Source organism: Tenrec ecaudatus, chromosome 9, assembly GCF_050624435.1.
Source record: "Tenrec ecaudatus isolate mTenEca1 chromosome 9, mTenEca1.hap1, whole genome shotgun sequence".
Lineage (NCBI taxonomy): Eukaryota > Metazoa > Chordata > Mammalia > Afrosoricida > Tenrecidae > Tenrec > Tenrec ecaudatus.
Genome location: NC_134538.1, coordinates 84,069,518 through 84,090,604, shown reverse-complemented (window position 1 = coordinate 84,090,604; position 21,087 = coordinate 84,069,518). Strand labels below are relative to the sequence as shown.

The following is a 21,087-nucleotide window of genomic DNA, read 5'->3' as shown; positions in this document are numbered from 1 at the left end:
TTGTGAATTCTTAAGCTACACAAGACCAGAGACAAAGAAGTTAAGTGAAAAGCCTCTGAAGCCAAGCAGAGGATTAGATAGACTTAAAGTTCTGAGAAACAAAAATTGGAGCTCAAGATATGCCCAGGAAAAAAATTTTTAATCATTTTATTGGGGGCTCATACAACTCTTACCACAATCCATACACACATCCATTGTATGTCAAGTGCATCTGTACATTTGTTGCCCTCATCATTCTCAAAACATTTGCTTTCTACTGAAGCCCTTAGTATCAGCTCCTTGCTTCCCCTCCCTCCCCGCTCTCCCTTCCCTCATGAACCCTTGATAATTTATAAAGTATTATTCTTTTGTCATGTCTTATACTGTCCGATGTCTCCCTTCACCCACTTCCCTGTTTTTGTCCCCCAGGGAGGAGGTTGTATGTAGGTCCTAATAATTGGTTCCCCCTTTTCAACCCACCCTCCTATCATCCTACCAGTAATGCCACTCACACCACTGGTCCTGAAGGGATCATCCGTCCTGGATTCCCTGTGTTTCCAGTTCCTATCTGTACCAGTGTACATCCTCTGGTCTGGCAGGATTTGTAAGGTAGAATTGGAATCATGATAATGGGGGTGGGGGGTGGGGGAAGAGAAGCATTTAAGAACTGGAGGAAAGTTGTATGTTTCATCGTGGCTACACTGCACCCTGACTGGCTCATCTCCTCCCCGTGACCCTTTTGTAAATTGATGTCCCATTACCTACAGATGGGCTTTGGGTCCCCAATCTGCACTCCCCCTCATTTACAATGATATGACTTTTTGTTCTTTGATGCCTGATGTCTGATTCCTTCGACACCTTGTGATCGCACAGGCTGGTGTGCTTCTTCATGTGGGCTTTGTTGCTTCTGAGGTAGATGGACACTTGTTTACCTTCAAACCTTTAAGACCCCAGACGCTGTATCTTTTTATTGCCAATGCACAGGAAATGTACATGTCTAGTAAACACTCCATATCTCGGCACTAAGGTCCAGGTGTTCTGTGCAGGAAGGTCATGAAATTAATCACTTATATTGGACATGATTTAGTCTAGAGTCTCTAGGTCAAACATTAAAGTAATGGTAAAAATACATACAACTTATAATAGAGAGGAGCATGGCATGTTTTAAAATTTAAGTAATCTAAACAAAGGCAGGAAAGGAGAAAAAGAACATAAAAATAGAAAATAAAACCACCTTGATTATAAAATAAAATATGTCACAATGACAAAAGAAAGAAAAAAACACCAACGGGCTTCAAAAGTTTCATGGGAAAATGAAAAAAAGCAGATAATAAAATTTATTACAAACTTAGAAGCCTCTTCACACAGCAGTGTTGGCATTACATATAAATGAATTAATTGCCTGAATTTTTAAAAATATTGTCACCCGGGGGAGAAAAAGGATGTGTTACTTATGAAAGACATGCTTTTAAACACAAGGACATGAAGAAGTTGAAAGTGAAAGTGCATGCCTTTAGACCTTCCATAATGTAGGATTCTCATCTACATGTTTGTTCAAGTATACTAATTCACACACAAAGAGGGACATCTTATTAGTGTTATAACTCAATTTCCATTTAATTCTTAAGCACCTGGCTCTGATCAAAGTCATACCTAGCCAGAGCTGCAAGCGAGGCTGGGCAACGGTCCAAGACTCTAGAGTCTGGGGAGGATAGAGATGCGTTCAATGAGTCTTGAGGGATGTCCAGTCCACAATAACCACAGTGATCATCAAAGTGGAACTGCCGTGTCCTCACAGCAAAGAGTAAATGTTCTTTGAACCAAACTCTATTGGAAATGGTAAGATTTCTCAACAAGCTTCCGGGATCTTCAAGGCTACCATCAGAGGTGTACGTTGCTCTACACAGCACAAGAGGAAGTCCCTATCTTCCTGGAAGGTCTGCTTTCAGTGGGTGAGCATGCCTTCGTCATTCTCACAATCACATGTAAGTGTCTGGTCCCAATAAGAGAAGCATTCTGCCATACGGATGGTTTGCCATGACTAGCAATAAAGGACAGAGCTCAAAACCAAAGCAAAAACTTAAGCTGGTCAGAAGAACGTACACCAGTCTCAGCTCAGCACTGTGGGTGCTATTTTAGAAGCTCAAATTTGTGCCCACCCATGCAAAATGGAGAAGAGAATTGAAGTTATTATCATAATACTTTTGAATTAAAAAATATTTTCCTGCAATTATCTGACTGTCCTAGATAGATTCAGGGGTAATTTTGGTCCAGATCATCTTTACCATTGTTTCTGTTGTACAAGCACATGTAGACGCTCTAACAATCCGTGGCAATTGGAGTGATGCTGTTCAGTAAGCCCTGCTTAAATTTCACAGCGAAGCTTGGAACAAAGAGAGGACCAGGACGTTTCCCTTCTTTCAAATCAATCGAAATGCATAAAAATAAGGAAGAATAGCAAAGACTATGTCAGACTAAGCATCCAAACTGAGGCAAGACACCATTTCATGTCACATAGTTTTAAAATATCATCCATTGTCTTAGTCCAGAGCAGGGGTCAGCAAACCTTTAAGACAGAGCAGTTGATCCCATACCTCACAACAATTTAAAATGTATTAAAGAGCCATAAATAGATTTTTATAAACAAAATCATTATTATCTGAACAGTATCTTTTAAATGAAACTGTGCTAGTTTTAGTTTCATTTTCAATTTTACCTCAAAGCTCACAGATGACCGAAAAGCAGTATATGTCTTGAGAGCCACGGATCTAGAGGATTAAAACCAGGGAAACATATATGCAAGTAACTCCCTATTGGAGAAAATGTACTCCATCGCCCTCACCCAACTGTGAAGGACATGGACTTGACTTACCTAGTTGGCGGTGGTGTTGACAGGTGCCGTCGAGTTGGTTCTGACTCCTAGCTGCCCTGTGTACAGCAGAACGAAGCTGTCCACCCCTGGGCCACCCTCCCTTTGTTCTGAGGTTTGAGCCCACTGTTGCAGCTGCTGTGTCAGCTCTTCAAGGACCTTGTATCCAATGAGCACTCTGCGTGCACATCTTCCAAGATGGATTCATTTGTTTGTTTGGCACTCCATGGTACTTTCAATATTCTTGGCCAGCATCATAATTCAAATGCATTGATTCTTCTTCAGTCTTCCTTGTTCAGTGTCTAACTTTCATATGCACCTGAGGTCATTGACAATATCTTGGCTTCGGTCAAGCATGCCTCAGTCCTCAAAGGAATGCCTCCAGCACTTTAAAGAGGTCTTGTGCAGCAGATTTGCCCAATTTCTGGAAATGCATTGTAGCTTATTCCTGATTCCCCAGAGCAGTACCATGGGCGAAAAAATGTGAGAAAATAAAGTTCTGAGAAAACTAACCTATACCCTTGAGTTGGGTTGATGGTGTGGGGAATGGGAACTCAAAAGAAAGGATTTTGCAGCCCATTTAAACAGTTGCTTCTCCTGCCATATATATGCATTTCTCCATCCTCAAAGAAATGCAGGCAAAAGGCAGAGAAGGGGTAAACTGAACGTGATGGACTCCTAATGTGCCTATCACACTTTTTCCACTTGTATCTCAAAGAGGACATAGGAGAAGTACGAAAGGGCATAGTATGCTGGAGTCCCATGTGGGAAAGATTATTTGTGTATTTGAGTATCAGAAAGGATGCCAAGGGAGAAGAATATGAGTAAGGAAATGATAAATACCTGTGAGATAAGGTTGGAAGGAGCAGAAAAACCCAATCCACACGCCATTAAATCTGTTGCCACCCTAGGTAGGGTTTCGGAGGCTGTAAATCTTCATTGGAGCAGATAAGATAGCTTGCTCAATAGGAATGGAGGGCAAGAAGTAACAGGCAAGGCTGCTTGTCTTTGAGGCAAAGAAAGTCTTTGGGGTCACTGGGAATCCAAGGAATTTTCTCATGGGATCAGCTATACAATATGATGAGCAATCCTGAATATCTTAAAATAAGTAAGAACAGCAAAGACCACATCAGAAGCATGGTAAGGTAAGGCACAACACCATCTGCTATAAGTTGGTTATCCCAACTATGTGTACACCTGCCCCTCCCCCAAGAAGAATTTATTTCATAGGACAGCACTGAATCTGCAGCTCCGGGAGAGGGACATGTCTGATCAGAGCATATGGGAGAAAATGAAGGGGGGAGGAAGAGAGAGTGGAGCACATCCTGACTCACCAGACCTTGAGGACGATATTCCTACTCAGAGCAGCCAACCCACAGAGAAGACCATATGGCTGACCCCACTAGAGACACAACATCTCTCACTGACCCATAGCCCTACAGGGAACAACATTGGAGACACAGTGTGGGAATTCTGCCTGATCTGATCCCACCACACCGAGGCAAAACACTAAGGGTATGCAACAGAACAGGAAGGGGAACAGAGCAACGAAGTCCCCAGGGAATACCAAATAGACTTTGGGGCCAGGGCTTGACACCCCAACAGACTCGACTGAAAAACACTCCTAAATGCCAACAAACAGTCCTTAAACTAACTCCAAGCTTTTCTTTCTTGTGTTTTGTCATTGGTTTGTTGTTGTTTTGTTTTATTTTGTTGCTTGGTTTTGCTCTGTCTTGTTTTTGTGCATGTTATTATCTCTGCAGGCCTGTCTAAATAAGACAGGCTGGATGAACAATCTGGAGGAGAAAACAACAGAATCGACAGTTCCGGGGGAGACATGGGAGAAGGGGAGGTGGGGGAAAGGAAGTGGTGTTAACAAACCCAGGGACAAGGGAACAACAAGTGATCCAAATTGGTGGTGAGGAGGGTGTAGGAGGCCTGGTAGGGAATGATCAAGGGTAAAGTAACCAAGAGGAATTACTAAAACCCAAATGAGGACTGAGCATGATAGTGGAACAAGAGGAAAGTCAAAGGAAATAGAGCAAAGAGCTAGGAGGCACAGGGCATTTATAGAGGTTTAAACAAAGGCATGCACATATGTAAATATATTTACATATTAGGATGGGGAAATAGATCTATGTGCCTATATTTATAGGTTTAGTACTAAGGTAGCAGATGAACATTGGGCCTCTACTCAAGTACTCCCTCAATGCAAGAATACTGTGTTCTATTAAACTGGAATTCTATGATGCTCACCTTCCCGACACAATCACTGAAGACAAAGTAGGTGAATAAGCAAATGGGGTGAAGAATGCTGATGGTTCCTGGCCATCAAAAGATATAGCGTGTGTTGTCTTACAGGCTTAAAGGTAAACAAGTGGCCATCTAGCTCAGAAGCAACAAAGTCCACATGGAAGAAATACACCAGCCTGTGCGATCACAAGGTATTGAGGGATCAGGTATCAGGCATCAAAGAACAAAAAATCATATCATTGTGAATGAGGGGGAGTGCAAGTGGAGACCCAAAGCTCATCTGTAGGCCACTGGACATCCCCTTACAGAAGGTTTGCAGGGAGAAGACGAGCCAGTCAGGGTGCAATGTAGCAATGATGAAACATACAACTTTCCTCTAGTTCCTAAATTCTTCCTCCCCCTCCACTATCATGATCCCAATTCTACCTTACAAATCTTGCTAGACCAAAAGAGGATCCCTTCAAGACCAGCGGTGTGAGTGGCGATACCAGGAGGGTGGAGGGAGGGTTGGTTAGAAATGGGGAACCGATTACAAGGATCTACATATAACCTCCTCCTTGGGGGATGGACAACAGAAAAGTAGGTGAAGGGAGATGTCAGACAGTGAAAGATGTGACAAAATAATAATCTATAAATTATCAAGGGTTCATGAGGGAGGGGGGATTAGGGAGGGAGGGGGAAAATGAGAGCTGATTCCAGGGGTTTAGGTGGAGAGCAAATGTTTTGAGAATAATGAGGGCAATGAATGTACAAATGTGATATGAGTTGTATGAGCCCCCAATACAATGATTTAAAAATATATCCATTAATACAGAAGAAGCTCTTGTAGACATCAATTTATGGTAGATGCTGTCTTCACTTGCTACCCTGCAGTGCTGGTTCATCCCCACTCATTCCTATCCTTGCCAGCTTCTCAGATAAGAGAAAGGCAGATGTAACACAACTTGCCAATGCAGCAGGGCTAGCTGCATTAGCTACCCCTTATGAGATACAGAAACAATGGATGGAAAGCAGTGTGGTGCTCCTTCAAACAACTGGGAGTAGCAATTCCATATGATCTAGCACAACCTCTGCTAAAGAAGTAAGAGACGTAGCATGGACAGGGGTATGTGCTTCCATGTTCATCACAGCACTGTTCATAGTAGAAAGAAGTTGGAAGCAACCTTAACACTTTCAGTAGAAGAATGATGAAGGAACTTTGGAATACCATGCATCACTTTGGAAAAAAGCAACAACAATGGAAAGCAGCAAGCACCTCATGACAAGGATGGCATTAGGTGGAGTGAGTTAGCCACAGAAGGACAGAGATGGTAGGAGACCACATTCTGAGATCCAAGAAAAAGATTGGGGATAACAGACTTTGGACATTCCCAAGCAAGAAAGGGCAAAGGCGAGAAGATGAGGCCATGGACCAGAAGGTGGGGAGGTACTGACTTGGGTGAAAGGCTAGGCTGATGAAGGAGAAGAGTTATTTGGGCAAGGGGTATAGATTCTGGGGTGGGTGGGGTTGATGAGTAGTTGGAACTGTTGAATGCAGAGTTGATGGTCTGTCATGGTAACCCACCCACCTAATCCACAGTAAAAAACAAAACAAAAACAAAACCCAGTTAAAAAAAAGTGCAAGGATCTTTTTCCAGAGCCTGCACAGAAAAGCTTTCCCCTAGAGCCAAGCCTTGCTTGGATTAAGATTTAAATTAATGGAGCTGGATGTTTCCCAAGCCGGGTTGCAGCCCCTCCCTGGCCTCAGGTGTCCACTCTTGCAGACTCAGGGCCCACCAGCCAAGCATGGGAGGACCCTATAGGTTATAGATGGACGGCTCCAGGCGGCCAGGTCTCTCTCCTTGCGGCCCTATAGGGCTCCTGAGCCCCCCTTCCTCTTTGCCAGCCGGGTCTTTCTCCTCACAGCTCTGCCTGTAAATAGTGTTTATTAATAAAGTCTGTGCTCTTGGTAAGAAAAAAGAAAGATTTAAATTAAGATTTCTAGCCTCCTAATATGTAAGAAAATAAAATTCTGTTTCTTAAAAAAAAAAAAAAGAGTACAGATAACAAGGAATGAAAACCAAGCCCAATCCGCCATCAGTAGAAAGGTATTTAGAGGGCACAGACAGGGATTTCCCTTATCAAAAAGTAAATAATCAGGAAAAAAAAGAATAGCAAAAATGACAAAGGCATCAAGGGGCAAAAACAACCACCAAACAACTCATTTATTGCCCCTTATCTCTATTCTCTTTTCCTCTCTCTCAAATCCAGTCCAGGCAGACTTTCAAGTTATAGCTTCCTTTCAATATCATATATATTTTTTAAACATAAGTACATATTACCTGGTTTTAAAGTTAAATTAAAATCACAATCACAAATAGGCATAAACAGTATAAACTATTATGAAAATAACCAAATAAAACAATTAAAATTAAAATTTTTTAAAATAACCAAATATTAAACTATTAGATGATCATTCTTTGCCTTTCTTAAATTTTGCTAAACTTTAAAAAAATGAGTTGTTGTGCTCTGCTACTTTAAAATTGAAAGTTGGTTTTCTTATTCTCCCAGCAAAGTGTGCGTCCCTTAATTCCATCTTAGTTTTTCTGTTCTTCTGGATATATATATATATATATATATATATATATATATATATATATATATATATATATATATATATATATATCCTAAAAGTTAGTTCTAAACTTCATTTGCAAAAGGTCATTTATTCTGATTATCAACTAATTATTGGACATCTACTGGGTCCTAGGAATTGCTAGAGATACAGAAATAAAATTTAAAATCCCTCACCTTTCTGAGGAAGCTTATAAATATTTACTTTTACAGATATTAAACAGGTAGCCAGATGACAACTATACATTATATATCCAGGTAATGAGAAGTCCAAGTATTTGGGGAACTTCATCCTCACTGGAGGACCAAGTGAGTCCTCCATGGAGAAGTGACCTTCCAGGTGAAGTCAGGGGGATATTTAGGCAGTAGTTACATGAAGAGTTAGGGAGAAGATTAATTCAGGAAGAGGGCCTTGTATAATGACAGCCCGAATGGGTAAGATTATTCGTGTATTTAAGAAACTGCAAGGATGCCCGTGGATAGGAATATAGTGTGTGAATGATGAAATTTGGATATAAGTCTTGGCGGTCAAAAGAAACCAGACCCACTGCCATTGTCGTCTATTCTGATTCATAGTGATTCTACACAGCTTTCAGAGGCTTTAAATCTTTACAGGAGCACAAAGCCCCCTCTTTCTCCCCTCAAGCTAGTAAGCCAACACTGACCCAATAGTACCATCAGAGCAGGGAGATAGGGGCAACCAAATAGATGGGGCCTTGTAGTTCCTATTTGGGCTGAGTCTGAACTAGGCAGCCCCCGTTTGGACTAAGCTGAAGCAGGTCCAGGCCCTGCACCTGCTTCTCTGCACACCCCAAAGGTCAGCAGCAGACAGATGGCGCCAGATAAGATAACCAGTGAACCCAGATGTTCTGGTTTCAAAGAAAACTGGGACAAGCAGTTCTTGGAGTTTCCAGACCCCATATGCTAATTGCCATACCTTCCTCACCACCCCCAGCTGCTGAGCATGACTTCCTTGACCTGTTGGCCTAGATCACAGAACCTCCTCCGGGAGCCCCCCCCCCCCACTAATAAAGCTATTTCTGTTTCTGCTCTCCCTTGTTCTGTCAGTTATGCCCATCTTTCTCCCTGTTCCTCAGTTCCGCTTCACAGTTCTCTCTGAGAATTTTGGAAATATTTTGAACTTCATATGATAGACAATTAAGAACTTACATTATTGGAAGCTCCACTTTGGACAATCTAAATCGGAAGTCCTTCGTTGAGATATTCCATATAGAGTAGACAGACATATTTCAACTTCATTTTCCAGATAGGATCTGGCTAGAGGGAGAGACTTCAGACTCTTAACCCAGGTGATCTGAACTTGATCACTCAGATGTGTAGAGCAGAAAGAGATTATGGTTGAAGCTGGGATTTGGTCAGCAAAGGGCGTGGGGACAAGGCGAGATAAAAAGGCAGTGAGCCAGTGAAGTCATCGGTCCAGTGAAGTCCAATAACAGATCCACGGGGCTTGCAGTTTGGGGGATCTTACTGAAAGCAGGTTTTGAGGCTTGATAGACAGTAGACTATAGATTTTAGTGGCTTTTAGAATCAAGCCGAAGTGAAAGAAGCAGAAGCCATGAGCAGAAACTAGCTCCTCCTCCCCAACCAAGCTTTGCTGTGAGACTTGTAGCCCTGGTCGAAAAGAAGAGACAGCAACTGAATGTACCATCTCATCTAAAACAACTAACAACACTGGGGGTAGGGGAAGAAGGGAGACTACACGATGGTATTGAAGATACGGGCATCGGGCAACGATGGAGAGTGAGCGCAGGCACAAGAGAGCGTGTGCCATGGGATGGTATTTGCATGCAATTCTAGAACATGAGAATGACTGGTGACACGAAGTAGCTAAGTGATTGTTACTTGGAGGATGGGTTTAGAGCAAGGCTGGGGAAATAATTACAAAAGAACATATGGACACTTTGGGGGCTGATGCGCATGTGCATTATCTTATGGTGATAATAGCTTTCCACACACATACACACGCACAATCCCATGGCTGTGGATTCTAACTGATGATGAACACAGGTATGGGGATGTGTGTACCTAAGACGTCAAAAGTTACCAAATTGACTAAACATTTGTAGTGTATTGCATCTCGATAGGATGGCAACCAAGGAGATAAAGAAGTACATCTTAGAAACAAAGGAGAGCAATGGTCAGCAGCTAGAAGGAGGTGATGGGTCGACTGACAGCGGGTTTTGTTCCCAAGCGCAGTTCTAAGTTGAAGGAGGGCATCAGAAAACTATAGGAAAGGGGGAAGGAACTGATAGAACACAGTGCAAAGAGAGGAGGAAAATAGGCAGAGCCCAAGGTGAAGGGACACCTTTTGAACTAGAGAGAAACAGACACAGTGCCGCACTCAGAATAATACCTTCCTAAGCTTGTGCACTAGTAACCTGAACATTAGCCAAATCATCAGATTTCCCCACCGAAGAGTACACATTTCAGAAATAGTTCTCTCGAATTCAGTGGCCCCTTCTTTATTAATTAATTAAATTTTACATTTTATTAGGGGCTCATACAACTCTTATCACAATCCATACATATACATACATCAATTGTTTAAAGCACGTTGCTTTGAAAATGATTACGGCAAAGAAAGAATGTACAGTGGCCCCTTCTATAGCGGTTTTAAATTACATGAATCTCTGATACATTCTAAAAATTAGATTATTTTCTTGAAAAGTAGACTGTGCCTTTTTCCATCTCCATAAAGGCTCTAAATGAGGTCTTTCACCCTGTGAGCAAAGCTGAGAGCCCTGAGTGGAGGGAAAGGGAATGGATAGATCATGGAGTTTTCCCATGAGTTTTTGATGCCCCTGGTATCTGTGCGCTCTGGACATCCGTCTGTGTAGGACGTCAAGAAGCACAAGCAGACACCTAAGTGATCAGGGCTTCACAATCCACAGCCTGATTACTTTCTGTATTGTGCTTGCTGCAGAATAACTGGTCTACGATTCAATGCTGCCGAAGGAGGACAAAAACAAGATGTCAGTTTAACAGAATCTATGGTCCTTTCCCTCTGAATCAGAATCAACTCGGTGGCAGTGAGTTTTTTTATTGGTTTTTATTAGCATAAAGGAAGCTCGCAAGTTCCCATTTCGATGTTCTAGCGTGCCACTTTAATCAATAACATTCAGACTTCGAGATTATTCATCGGGCGCTTTAGGACAACAGACCCCTGGATCGTGATCTGTGAGCATAGTGCTGCTCAGTATTCCAGGTACCTTCCACAGGTTTAAGACCAAATGCACTCTCCACATGAAGTGAACATAATAAAGACTACAGAGGAGCCCAGATGGTGCAGCGGTTAAAGCACCCTGCTGCCAACCTCAAGGTGAGGCAGCTGTAGCCCTGCAAGAGGAAGGGCAGCCTTCCCCAGCAACAATGAACAGCTCTGGCACTCTGGGGGCCGTTCTTGTCCTCAAAAAACTCTCAAGGTCACCGCCATGGAGTCCATGCTGACTCAGAGTGATCCTGTAGGACAGGGTGGAACTGTCCCCACGTGTTTCTGAGACTGAAAACCTTTCCAGGAATAGAAAGCCTCCTCTTTCTCCAGAGGAGCAGCTGGTGGTTTTTGAACTGCTAACCTTCTGGTTAGCACCCCTGCGCACAATCACGACACCACGAGCGCTGCCCTTTAAAAAATTTTCTACTTCAGAAAGTCAGAATTCACCCAATTGGAAGTGGGTTTGGTGTTGGAGTTTAAGGTGATTCAAAGTGCCAGCAGCTAAAGGGGAAGGAAGCTGCGGTGCTTTGAATCCCCAGCATTAGGGACCCAATATTTTCTTTTAATAACACCTTGGCGGGGGGGGGGGGAGGGGGGGAGGGGGGAGGATGTGTCTCCAGATGGTCGAAAGACAGTTCTTTTCTCGTTCCCACCAGGGAAGAGTTGTAGTCCACACAGTACTTAGGGTCCTCACCAAGCCGGGCTTGTAGTATTTGGGGAAGGCCCCATCTAATCTCCCTGAAAAGCCTAGGAAGTCTGTTCGCAGTCTCTGGGGTGAGTGTGGGTGGGGGGCAGTTGAGGGTCCCTGCCAGACAGTCTTCATCAAGTTGCTTTCCTCCCCAAAAGCAAAGCTGCGCCTCAAGATGCTCCCGCCAAGTAGGGGACTTGGGTGTCTAGCCCTCTTGTTTGCTGGGGGTCCCTGGCACAGGCGACCCCCCGCGGACCTGAGCCAAGTGTGGCCCTGGGCTCCCCTTGCGACTAGAGGGGACACGAGCAGAAGCGGGGGCTCCGAGGGGGTCAGATGCGCGCTCGCCTGGCCCAGCCCGAGGCGGGGGCGCTGGGCTGTGACTCCGGCGCCACTGCTCGGGCCACCACATCTCCGGCCCCCTCCCCTCGCGACCGGGGGCGGGAAGTGGCGGGTGGGAGTCACCGGAGCGTGAGTGCCCGAGGCCCCTCCTGCCGCCCGGAGGGAGCTCCATAAAAGCCCCGGCCGCCGCTGGTCCCGACTCCGCGTCCGCCGGCGCTCACCCACTGAGAGGAGAGGCGAGACCCGCCCGGCTCCGAGCACTCGCCGCCCGCCCGCCACTGTGAGTCCCGCCGCCGCCGTCGCTGCCGCCCGGACGGGGTCCCGGAGCCGCCGCTTGGCTGCTGCCCGCCGCGAGCCCTGCGGAGCCGCGAGGGTGCCCGGACCCCCGCTCGGCGCGCCACGCTCGGTTCTCCCCGCTCCAGCCCGTCCGCGTCGCGGCACCCCCAGCCCCATCTTTCCAGGGCTCTTCCGGCTGGACAGACCCCCTGGGCTCGTTTTTCCTGAAAAAGAAGGGAGAGCCCACACCCCTGACCCAGAGCCGCTGGCCAGCTCCTCCGGGCGTCTCGGGCAGGACATCCTAGAGGGCGGACCGCTACGGCCAGGCAGCGCCCAGGTGCATGGGTCCTCAACCTGGCTTGTTGGGGAGCCCTGTCGCCCCCCCCCCCAGGGATCCGACCTGACGTCCTGCGCCAAGCTGCCTTCTCTCTGTGCCCGCCCCCGCACCCCCTAGCCCTCCACCAAGCCGGTCCTGCCGCCCCTGGGGGGCTGTTGCTGTGGGAGACCCCACCTGCACCCTGGGGAGGGGGAAAGGGAGAGGAAAGTTTTCTCCAGCTCAGGGCTTTGGAGCGGAGGGTAGGCGAAGCAAGGCTTGCTTGTCCCTCCGACGGGAAGAACTTCTCAAGCAGTTGCACTGATTTATTGTACCAGAGCGGGACGTTTCTCTCACCCCACACGGGGGCCTGGCCACCGCGACTCTGAGCCCCGCCAGGCGCGCAGTCCTGGGGCTGAGCAGAGGGGCCAGGTCAAGGTCAGGGGAGCAGCCCACTGGAGGGTGCTGACCTTGCGGTTCCCTCTGCAGAGATGGCGGGGAGGCGCCCTGTGGTCCTGGAGATTGGTACTCCTGGGGAGAGATGCGGGAAGGACCGGGTGGGAGGTAGTGGTTGGGGGTGCGGGGTGCGTATGCACTGGAGTTCTGACCCTCCCTTCCCCACCCCACCCCACCTCTGTGCCCCCAGATGCTGTGCAACAAGCGATTGGGATCTTCCGGACTGACCCTGGCCCTGGCCCTGCTGGTGTGCCTGAGCGTGCTGGTGGAGGCATACCCCTCCAAGCCTGAACACCCAGGTGAAAATGCGACCCCGGAGCAGCTGGCCAAATACTACCAGGAGCTGCGGCACTACCTCAACCTCGTCACCAGGCAGAGGTGGGTGGGCTGCCTGGGACAGATCCCAGGCACACCGCGTCTGTACCTGGGGGGACTCCAGCCACCCTTGCTTTTGCCCCTCTGTAAGCGAGGGCCTGGCAGTATCAGAGGCTTCTCAGCAAGGAGTCCCCATGTGTGCAGGGCTCTGGGGACTTTCAGGCTGCAGCTGCAGTCACAAATTGTGACCCCCCCCCCCCAGATTCAAGTTCCCCGATGGTTTGGCTGATCATTCCTTCTTCCTTTAAAGGGGGTCTGTCTAGTAAGCTGAGTGACAAGGAGGACTGGGAGGAACTGAGTTGGAAGTTCACCAAAGAAGTCCCTTAGGGAAACAGGTGACCAGCTTGGTTAAGAAACAGCTGACTGTCCCACAGCAAAGGAACAGAGTAAGAGGGTACCTATGAGTCACCAAAGGAACTTTCTAGCATTCCGACATGCCCAGGGCGAATTGCCTTGGGTATTTAGGTAAAGATCAAAAGAGCAAACTTCCGGGTGCACCCTCCCCCCACTTCTTTCCAGTGGGTTTTGCAGTTTCAGTCCTGAACTTGAAACTTCCAGCCCTGGTCATTGGAGATGTAGCCTATGCAAACAGCAGGTGACTTCTGAAAGGCGCCAACCTCACTTGGTGCTTCATTACGAATAAATTTATGTAGATGTAGTCACTCTGGGATGAATCCAGGCTTTTCAGAGAATCCAAGAAATTGTAATGTTTTCTCTGAACTCTCAGAAAGGCAAAATCAAATATCTTCACTCTCAGCATTGAATATTAAGCAAAAAGCCAAACCTAACTAATTTTATAGGCAATATAGGATTTAAATATTATTTCCCAAATTGTTTCCTCTTAGAGAAATCATTTCATGTTTTATTTCAATGACAAATCAAATGACCTTAGTCAGTTGCATTGGATAAACCCTTTAAAGCATAACTATCATGCATTCTGCTTAGATAAACTTAATGCCATCCAGTAGATTCCAACTATGCGGACCACTGAGCCAGCAGGTCGGAAACCCCCATCTGCTAGAGAAGGGGAGGCATTGAATCCCCTAAAGAATCATTGAAGTTCTATTCCGTCCCAGAGGGCTGCTATGCGTCAGAATTGACCTCATGCCCCTGAGGTGAGAGTAACAAGTTTAGATTGTGTTTTAGAAAGAATTTGGATTTTTATGTTTTACTTTTTTAACACCATAACCTCCCTGTTTACAAATCAGAGACTAGTTGGATAGGATCTTAAGGGAATAGAATTTATTTTTAAAATAATGTTTCTTCTTCTTTTTTTAATTGGGAAGGGAGTGTGGCATTCTTTCTATGCTTATATAGTTAATAGAAACGTGTAGATATCATAATGAAATCATATTGGCTTTTGAAATCTGATCACTCTAATTAGGGAGACGCGATGCTATTGCATACACTAAGAGACTCCGTGGGAAGTGCGGTGGTTCACACGCTTCGGTATGCTATCATAGGAGCAAGCAAAAGATAAAGGGGCATCTCTATGGATGATTTCAGTTAATATCATAACAAACAGTGGAACTTCTGTCTGCAAAGGTAATTGCCATTTCCCACTGTGTCCATGTCTAAAAGACATTTCAAAACTTTCTCTTAGGCATTAACTCCTTTGCTCTTTCTGGGAGGTGAGTATCAGGAACTTCATTTTATAGCTCTAGAAGCTAAGGGCATTCACAAAAACCCCTTTTGTTTTCAGAGTGACGCACTGAGGCCAGCCTATTGATTTTCCTTAACCGTGGTCCTCAGCAGCAGCAGTATGATCTCACCCCCATCCTCAGGGATGGGAAAGGAATCTGTGTTTCCTGGAAAGGGATGCAAATGCTAGGTTGGGAATGTGTAGTGTCTGGACCTTTCTTTGCTTTCTCCAAGAAACTGCCTGACTTCTCTGTGTGCAGCCACACCAGAAAGTGAAGGGCTGGCCTCCGGAAGTCCACACTTTTCCTTAGTGTCACACTGAAGAAGCCGCCTCAGTCAGCAGAGATGTAGGCGAAACTGTCTCCTCTTCATGACCAGTTCCTTCTTAGAACCCTTGACCTGCTTGGCGTCCTTCCCCTCCTTTCAGACGCCCCCTGCCCCAAATCTTCTTGGCATTTAACCTTGACTACACGCACCTTGGATTACAGGGGTGTCCATTTTTATAATGTGTTCATTTGGTGGAAATGGTAGTCTGGCAAGGTCTCATTCCCTCCCTTTCCTCAAGCCACAATTTAAAGCCACATTCATAGCTGTCTGTGCCTCTGATTGTCTATTAGACTTTTCTTTTTACACATTCCTCTGAAAACCAGGGGTCCTGAAGTAGACATCTACTCACGGTGACCCCAAAACTGTATCAGAGTACAGCTGTGTAGAACGATGCTCCGTAGGGTTTCCGGCGGCTATTTCGGGGTTTGTGCATTTGTTTTGGTTGTTTTGGGGGTAGATTGGCAGGCTTTTCTTCCAAGGTCTCTCTGGAAGGATTTGAATTTGCAATCCTTTGTTCATCAGCTGAGGCTGTTTACCTGGAGACTCTCACACTGTCCCGTAGAGTAGTCTTTCTCACCAGGGTGATTTTAAACCTCTGAAGCCCCTCCTTTTGGTGGTGGGGGTGGGAGTGGATTTAGGCGAGTCCAGCAACATTTCTGGTTGTCAGAATGGAGGGGGACTACTGGCATCTAGTGGGTAGAGATGAGGGAATCTACAATGCAGAACAAAAAATCGCGGGCTTAAGGTCAGTCGTGCCAACATAGAGAAGGTCTGCCCAGATCTGTGTTTTTTCTCCTTGGCTGCCCATGAGATCACCTGGGGGAGCTTTTGAAATATGCTGACACTGGGCTCCCCTGGGGATCAATGAAATCAGGATCTTGGGGTGTAGCCTGGGCTTAGGTGGTTTTGCTTTGTGTTGTTGTTTTAAAAGCTCCCCTGGCGATTCTAATGTGCAGTCAGGTTTTGAGAATCATTGTCCTTGAGACTTCATCTTTGAAAGTTAAAAGCATAGTAGATACACAGGTAATCCAGAATTAATTCGAGAGGATCTTGTGTGTGATGTTCTGGATGGAACCTGTTTTAGAATGGAGCAAATCCTGCTGTATGGACTGAGCTCCTTGACTGGTAAATTGAAGAACATGTTTGTCATTGCTTTCACTACCAGGAGCATCAGGAAGACAAAGGAGTTCAAGGTGTCCCAGAGTTTTAAAATCAACTGACAGAATAAATAAGTACCTGTTAGCAGCTTTGAATGCCACAGTTCCTGAAAATTTTAGAGGGGGCCTTGTAAATTTTGGGGAGGCAGCCAAGTGGGTTTTGCTTTGTCCCTGTCTCAGCAAAGGGCCAATGAGAGGAAAATCTTTACCAAAAATTTAGATTTAATTGTGTCGCTTATGCAGTTAAGTCCCCCTCTGTCAACTTTGTTTGACTATTTTTACCAATTAGTCAATCAATTCCTGCCAGCCAAGTTTTTGTTCTGTGAAGGGTCGGCTGTTGGTGACCAATGGAAAGGGAGGGAAAAAAGCTTTAAAAATATAGTTAGGGAAAAAAGCTCAAAGAATCTGTAGTTAGGAATAAAAAGGCCAACTTGAACTCTGTGTATGTGTATGTTGCACACACGCGTGCTTGTGCTATATCAGGGACAGGCTGGAGGAAGAGATTGAGAAGCCAATTACTCACCTGGAATAGAGCAGAGCATGCTTACACTAATGGACAGGTACCCGCAGCCTTGCGTTCATTTCTTGTTCTAACCATATCCTGACAAAACCACTCCTAGTGAGTGGATTCTGACTCATAGCAACCTTAGAGAGTTGAACTACCTCCCAGGGTCTCCGAGATCTTTATGGGAACAGATAGCCTCAACTTTCTCCTAATACATGTATCCTATTACAAGAGGAAAAAGAAAAAACTTCAGCCTATTTCCATGGTCCGGTAAGATTCTTTTTTATGGATAGGGCAGGTGAAAATCAGATTGCATTAGAAACAGCTTTTAGCTTTGAGCACTTCAAATAAAAAATAGAGTATATAGTACCCAGAATCTTTAAGACTTTGTAAGAATGGGGACATTTAGACAACAGTAGTTTCCACTTGTATTTTACTTTCAGAGCATGTGACACACTGCATCGTCCCCAAACTCAGTTAAACAGGGAGTATGGTTTTGTTTCTTAGAAATGAGGCATTTGATATTTAGACCCAAATGAGTCTAAAGTGTCAGTGTGTGGTTTATTTTTTAGTGCCCATTTTAAAATTCTATCTGTTCTCTTCATTAGAATTTAAACTGCTCTTTGCACAAGAACTGCCAGGATCCCTGGTGCATAGTAGTTACACATTGGACTGAGATCTTCAAGGTCATCAGTTCAAGAGCACCAGCCACACTGCAAGGGAAAGACAGGGCTTTCTGCTCCTATTAACAGTCTCTGAAACTAACAGGGCCAGTTCTATACCCTGCCCTCTGGGGTCACTATGAGCTGGCATCAGCTTGATGACGGGGAGTTGGCTTTGGGTTGTCTGATGCACCAGAACTATATAAATTAATGAATGCAGGCATACCTCGGAGATATTGTAGGTTCTGTTCCAGATTGCAATAAGGCAATTGTCGCATTAAAGCGAGCCACCATTTTCTTCATTTCCTAGTGTGTATGCACAATTATGTTTACAGGCTACAGTAGCCTACTAACGTATATAACAGTATTCTGAAACAATAGACAAAGACAAAAGAAATATTACGAGAATTGCCAAAATGTATGCAGAGCCCGGTAGTGAGCACACATTCTTGGGGGTGGGAGGATGGGTGGGGGAAAATGACACCAACAGGTTCACTCACCCAAGGATTGCCGAAAACTTCCATTTATGAAAACTGCAATATCTGGGGGGTGCAATAAAGTGAAGTACAAGAAACTGCATGCCTGTAGTAGAAATAAAAAATAAAACAAAACCATACCCTGTCGCACCATTTTTCCTGCTACCTAGTTACCCAATTGCAGGACTCCGGTAGCATATGTTTCATATCCTTACAAGGTCACTTGTAGGCTGATAATCAACTACAGAGGATTTTTAAGTTTTAACAATTAAAATGGGAAAGGGTCACTGGGTTGTAATTTGCTTAAAAATACTTTAAAACATTTTTTTAAGATATGGAAAACGATCCAGTCTCGAGACGTTGATTTCAGACCGGCTGAGAGAGAGCAGAGAACTTGGCCCCACAATTAGGTAAGAAAAGGCTTGTGTTGCAGCCATTGCTGGAGGACCTGGGGTGCTGATTGCAGGGAAATGTTGGCTAATACCATGGTGGGGAGATGACGCTGGAGTTGGAGTCTCAAGACCAGGTAGGCTTTGGAGAGGTGAAATGACATGGTATGGAGCAACCCTTTCATTTTCATGGGCTCTCTCGTGATGATCTAAACATCCGTAGGGAAATATATTCAAGATTAAATGATTAGTTGAAGAACAAACCAACTGACATCGAGTCAAGTCTGGCTCATAGCGATCCTGTAAGACAGGGTGGACCGGCTCCTTAGGGTTTTCAAGGCTTTACATCTTTAAGGGAGGAGAGAGCCTCATCTTTCTCCCGTAAAACTGCTACTGGGTTACAACAGTTGACCTTGATGTTAGCAGCCCAATGCCTAATCCATTTGCCTCAGAAATGATTCTCTGTAGCTTGTCCAATTGTGTTAAAATCTAGGAGTTTCTAACTCAGCTGGAACACCAGCTGCCCAGCTTTGGCTGGGATCATCATCATTCTGGACTCCATGCTGTATGTCAGCAGGCGCTGGTAGTGCTGGCAGGTAAGCGAAGGGCTGCTAAGCCATGGTTGCGAGTTCAAACCCACGAGCCACTCTGAGGGATTGAAAGGAAGCTATCTGCTTCTGGGAAGATGTAGTAGTGCCTCTGAAACCCCCCTTAAGGTTGCTATAGTCTACATGGACTTCATGACTGTGGGTTTGGTCTTTGTTTTCTGAATGTAGAGATGTCTTAGGGAGTGTCACTGATAGGACTTAACGTGAGCCTTCCTAGTTTTATCCAAAGCTGCTGATAAACCATGGGGTACTCCTGCACTGGCTGACTTCTGTTTTAGCTCAATTGATGTTACACCAGAGTGTATTGTGTTTCATGGATGCTTGTTGAAAGAAGTTTTGTTCTTAAGATGCTTGTCTATAGCCTTCGAATATGTTTTCGGAGTGTGGAGCTGATTTAGGAAGGCGTGCCCACCAAATGTTGACCTGGGATGCTCTGGTGCCCCTGGGTAAGGAGTACTGTTAAAAAGCAGCCTGAGCCTCTTCAGTGTGTATGCCCCACCTGGGCCCTCGCCCTGTCGGCCTCTACCCCCAGCAGTAAAGTCACACTGCTCAGGCTCTGTCCTTTCCTGTGTTGCTCTTCGGCCTTTCATGCAAAGCCCTGCCGTGCCAAGGACCACCTTCCCCAGAAGAGGTCACTAGACCTCTTGCTCAGTGACTGACTTGAGTGTGTCCCTCTTCATTGGGATCTTTCCACAGAGAATCCCAGGGTTCGCTGAGCCACTCCCTGCTCTTCCACCCACCAGACCGCAGGTCTCCTGTGAAGTGGTCAGCTTCCAGCATCAAGTTTTCTGATTGGTTTTTTTCAGAAGGAAATTCTGGACTGAAACTTGAATCAAAGTTTTGCCTCTGAAAGTAATAGCCCAGACATAAACAGCAGACTCACAGACTCTTGGGGTGCAACCAAGTACAAGAGAAGCAGAAGGAAGATTCATAAGGGTTGCTTTCAAATACTAAAATCATAAATTGCCTTTGTACGTTTGATTGTATTAAAAAAGTTCAGGGTCAGAGATGCTACTAGGAGTTAGGAAAATAATAATTCAGATCTACTCAGAACCTGGCTGGTTTTTGTTTCCAATCACACGGCTACTTCATGAAGTATAGTTAACTGCGCTTTGACACCCTCAACCACATACAATTAAAAGGAGGTGCAACTTGACAACCTTGACGTGGCCTATGAGTATCGTTTTATTAAATAGGCTTCTTTATAGTCTTATAAATAGCATCTTATTACATAAAAGACTTACAGGAAAACAAAGGAGTATATTCAGAGTGGAGTAACAGTAATGCTCTTGTTAGCGTTTGGTATGATTTCGGTGGTTTTGATCTTCAGAAGTATTGCAAAGTTCTTTTTGACTTGTTTGTTAATGTCTCTTAAATGCTCCCTTAGAGACTTGCTTGAGACTCACTTATGTGAGAGCTACCCATCTGGGACCTTGCAGAGAATGCCACTGTCTCCCTCCTGCCATCATTCCATTGGTTTCCGAGGTGGAATGCCAGCAGGAGCATTGGCAACAGTTCTTGATCATCTTTCCGTTCGGGATTGAAAGTCTCCTTCTTTGTAGCCTCTCAGGAAGATGGGCGGTTTCTCTTACATGCTTTGCTTCTTATGTCTTACAGGCTGGAGGATCCTTCTATGTAGTGAGAGGAAGTGAAATTTGCTCACCGGTCTTGTCCTCCTTTTCAACCCATATTTCATGCTGTGAAACCAGCCGCTGCCCATCCATCAATGCATGCAGCCACTTTGCTGAACCGGCACCGTTTTCCTTTGTCGACATTGTATAGATGTCTGTTTAAATAAAGTACCATGCATTCAAAAGTGAATCTTCTCCAGCAAACATCTGTTATTGCGTAAGTGAAAATTATCAGAAGCCATTCATTACATGACAGCAGTCGATCCAGGGTTTATTTCGCCAGTCTTAAAACAACACA

General features: G+C 45.2%; 1 protein-coding gene across 1 annotated transcript; it reads left to right on the top strand.

The window, feature by feature from the left end:
- The first annotated feature begins 13,208 nt into the window (after nt 1-13,208).
- NPY (neuropeptide Y) lies at nt 13,209-20,797 on the top strand. The gene is made up of 3 exons (XM_075557329.1): nt 13,209-13,396; nt 18,494-18,571; nt 20,776-20,797. Exons 1-3 carry the CDS (start codon nt 13,209-13,211, stop codon nt 20,795-20,797), a joined length of 288 nt encoding a protein of 95 aa, XP_075413444.1.
- The last annotated feature ends 290 nt before the right edge of the window (nt 20,798-21,087 follow it).

Coding starts and splice junctions, on each gene's coding strand:
- NPY (XM_075557329.1), top strand. CDS start 13,209: ATGCTGTGCAACAAGCGATTGGGATCTTCCGGACTGACCCTGGCCCTG. Junction 13,397..18,493: donor AACCTCGTCACCAGGCAGAG/GTGGGTGGGCTG, acceptor CATTTTTTTAAG/ATATGGAAAACGATCCAGTC. Junction 18,572..20,775: donor GAACTTGGCCCCACAATTAG/GTAAGAAAAGGC, acceptor TATGTCTTACAG/GCTGGAGGATCCTTCTATGT.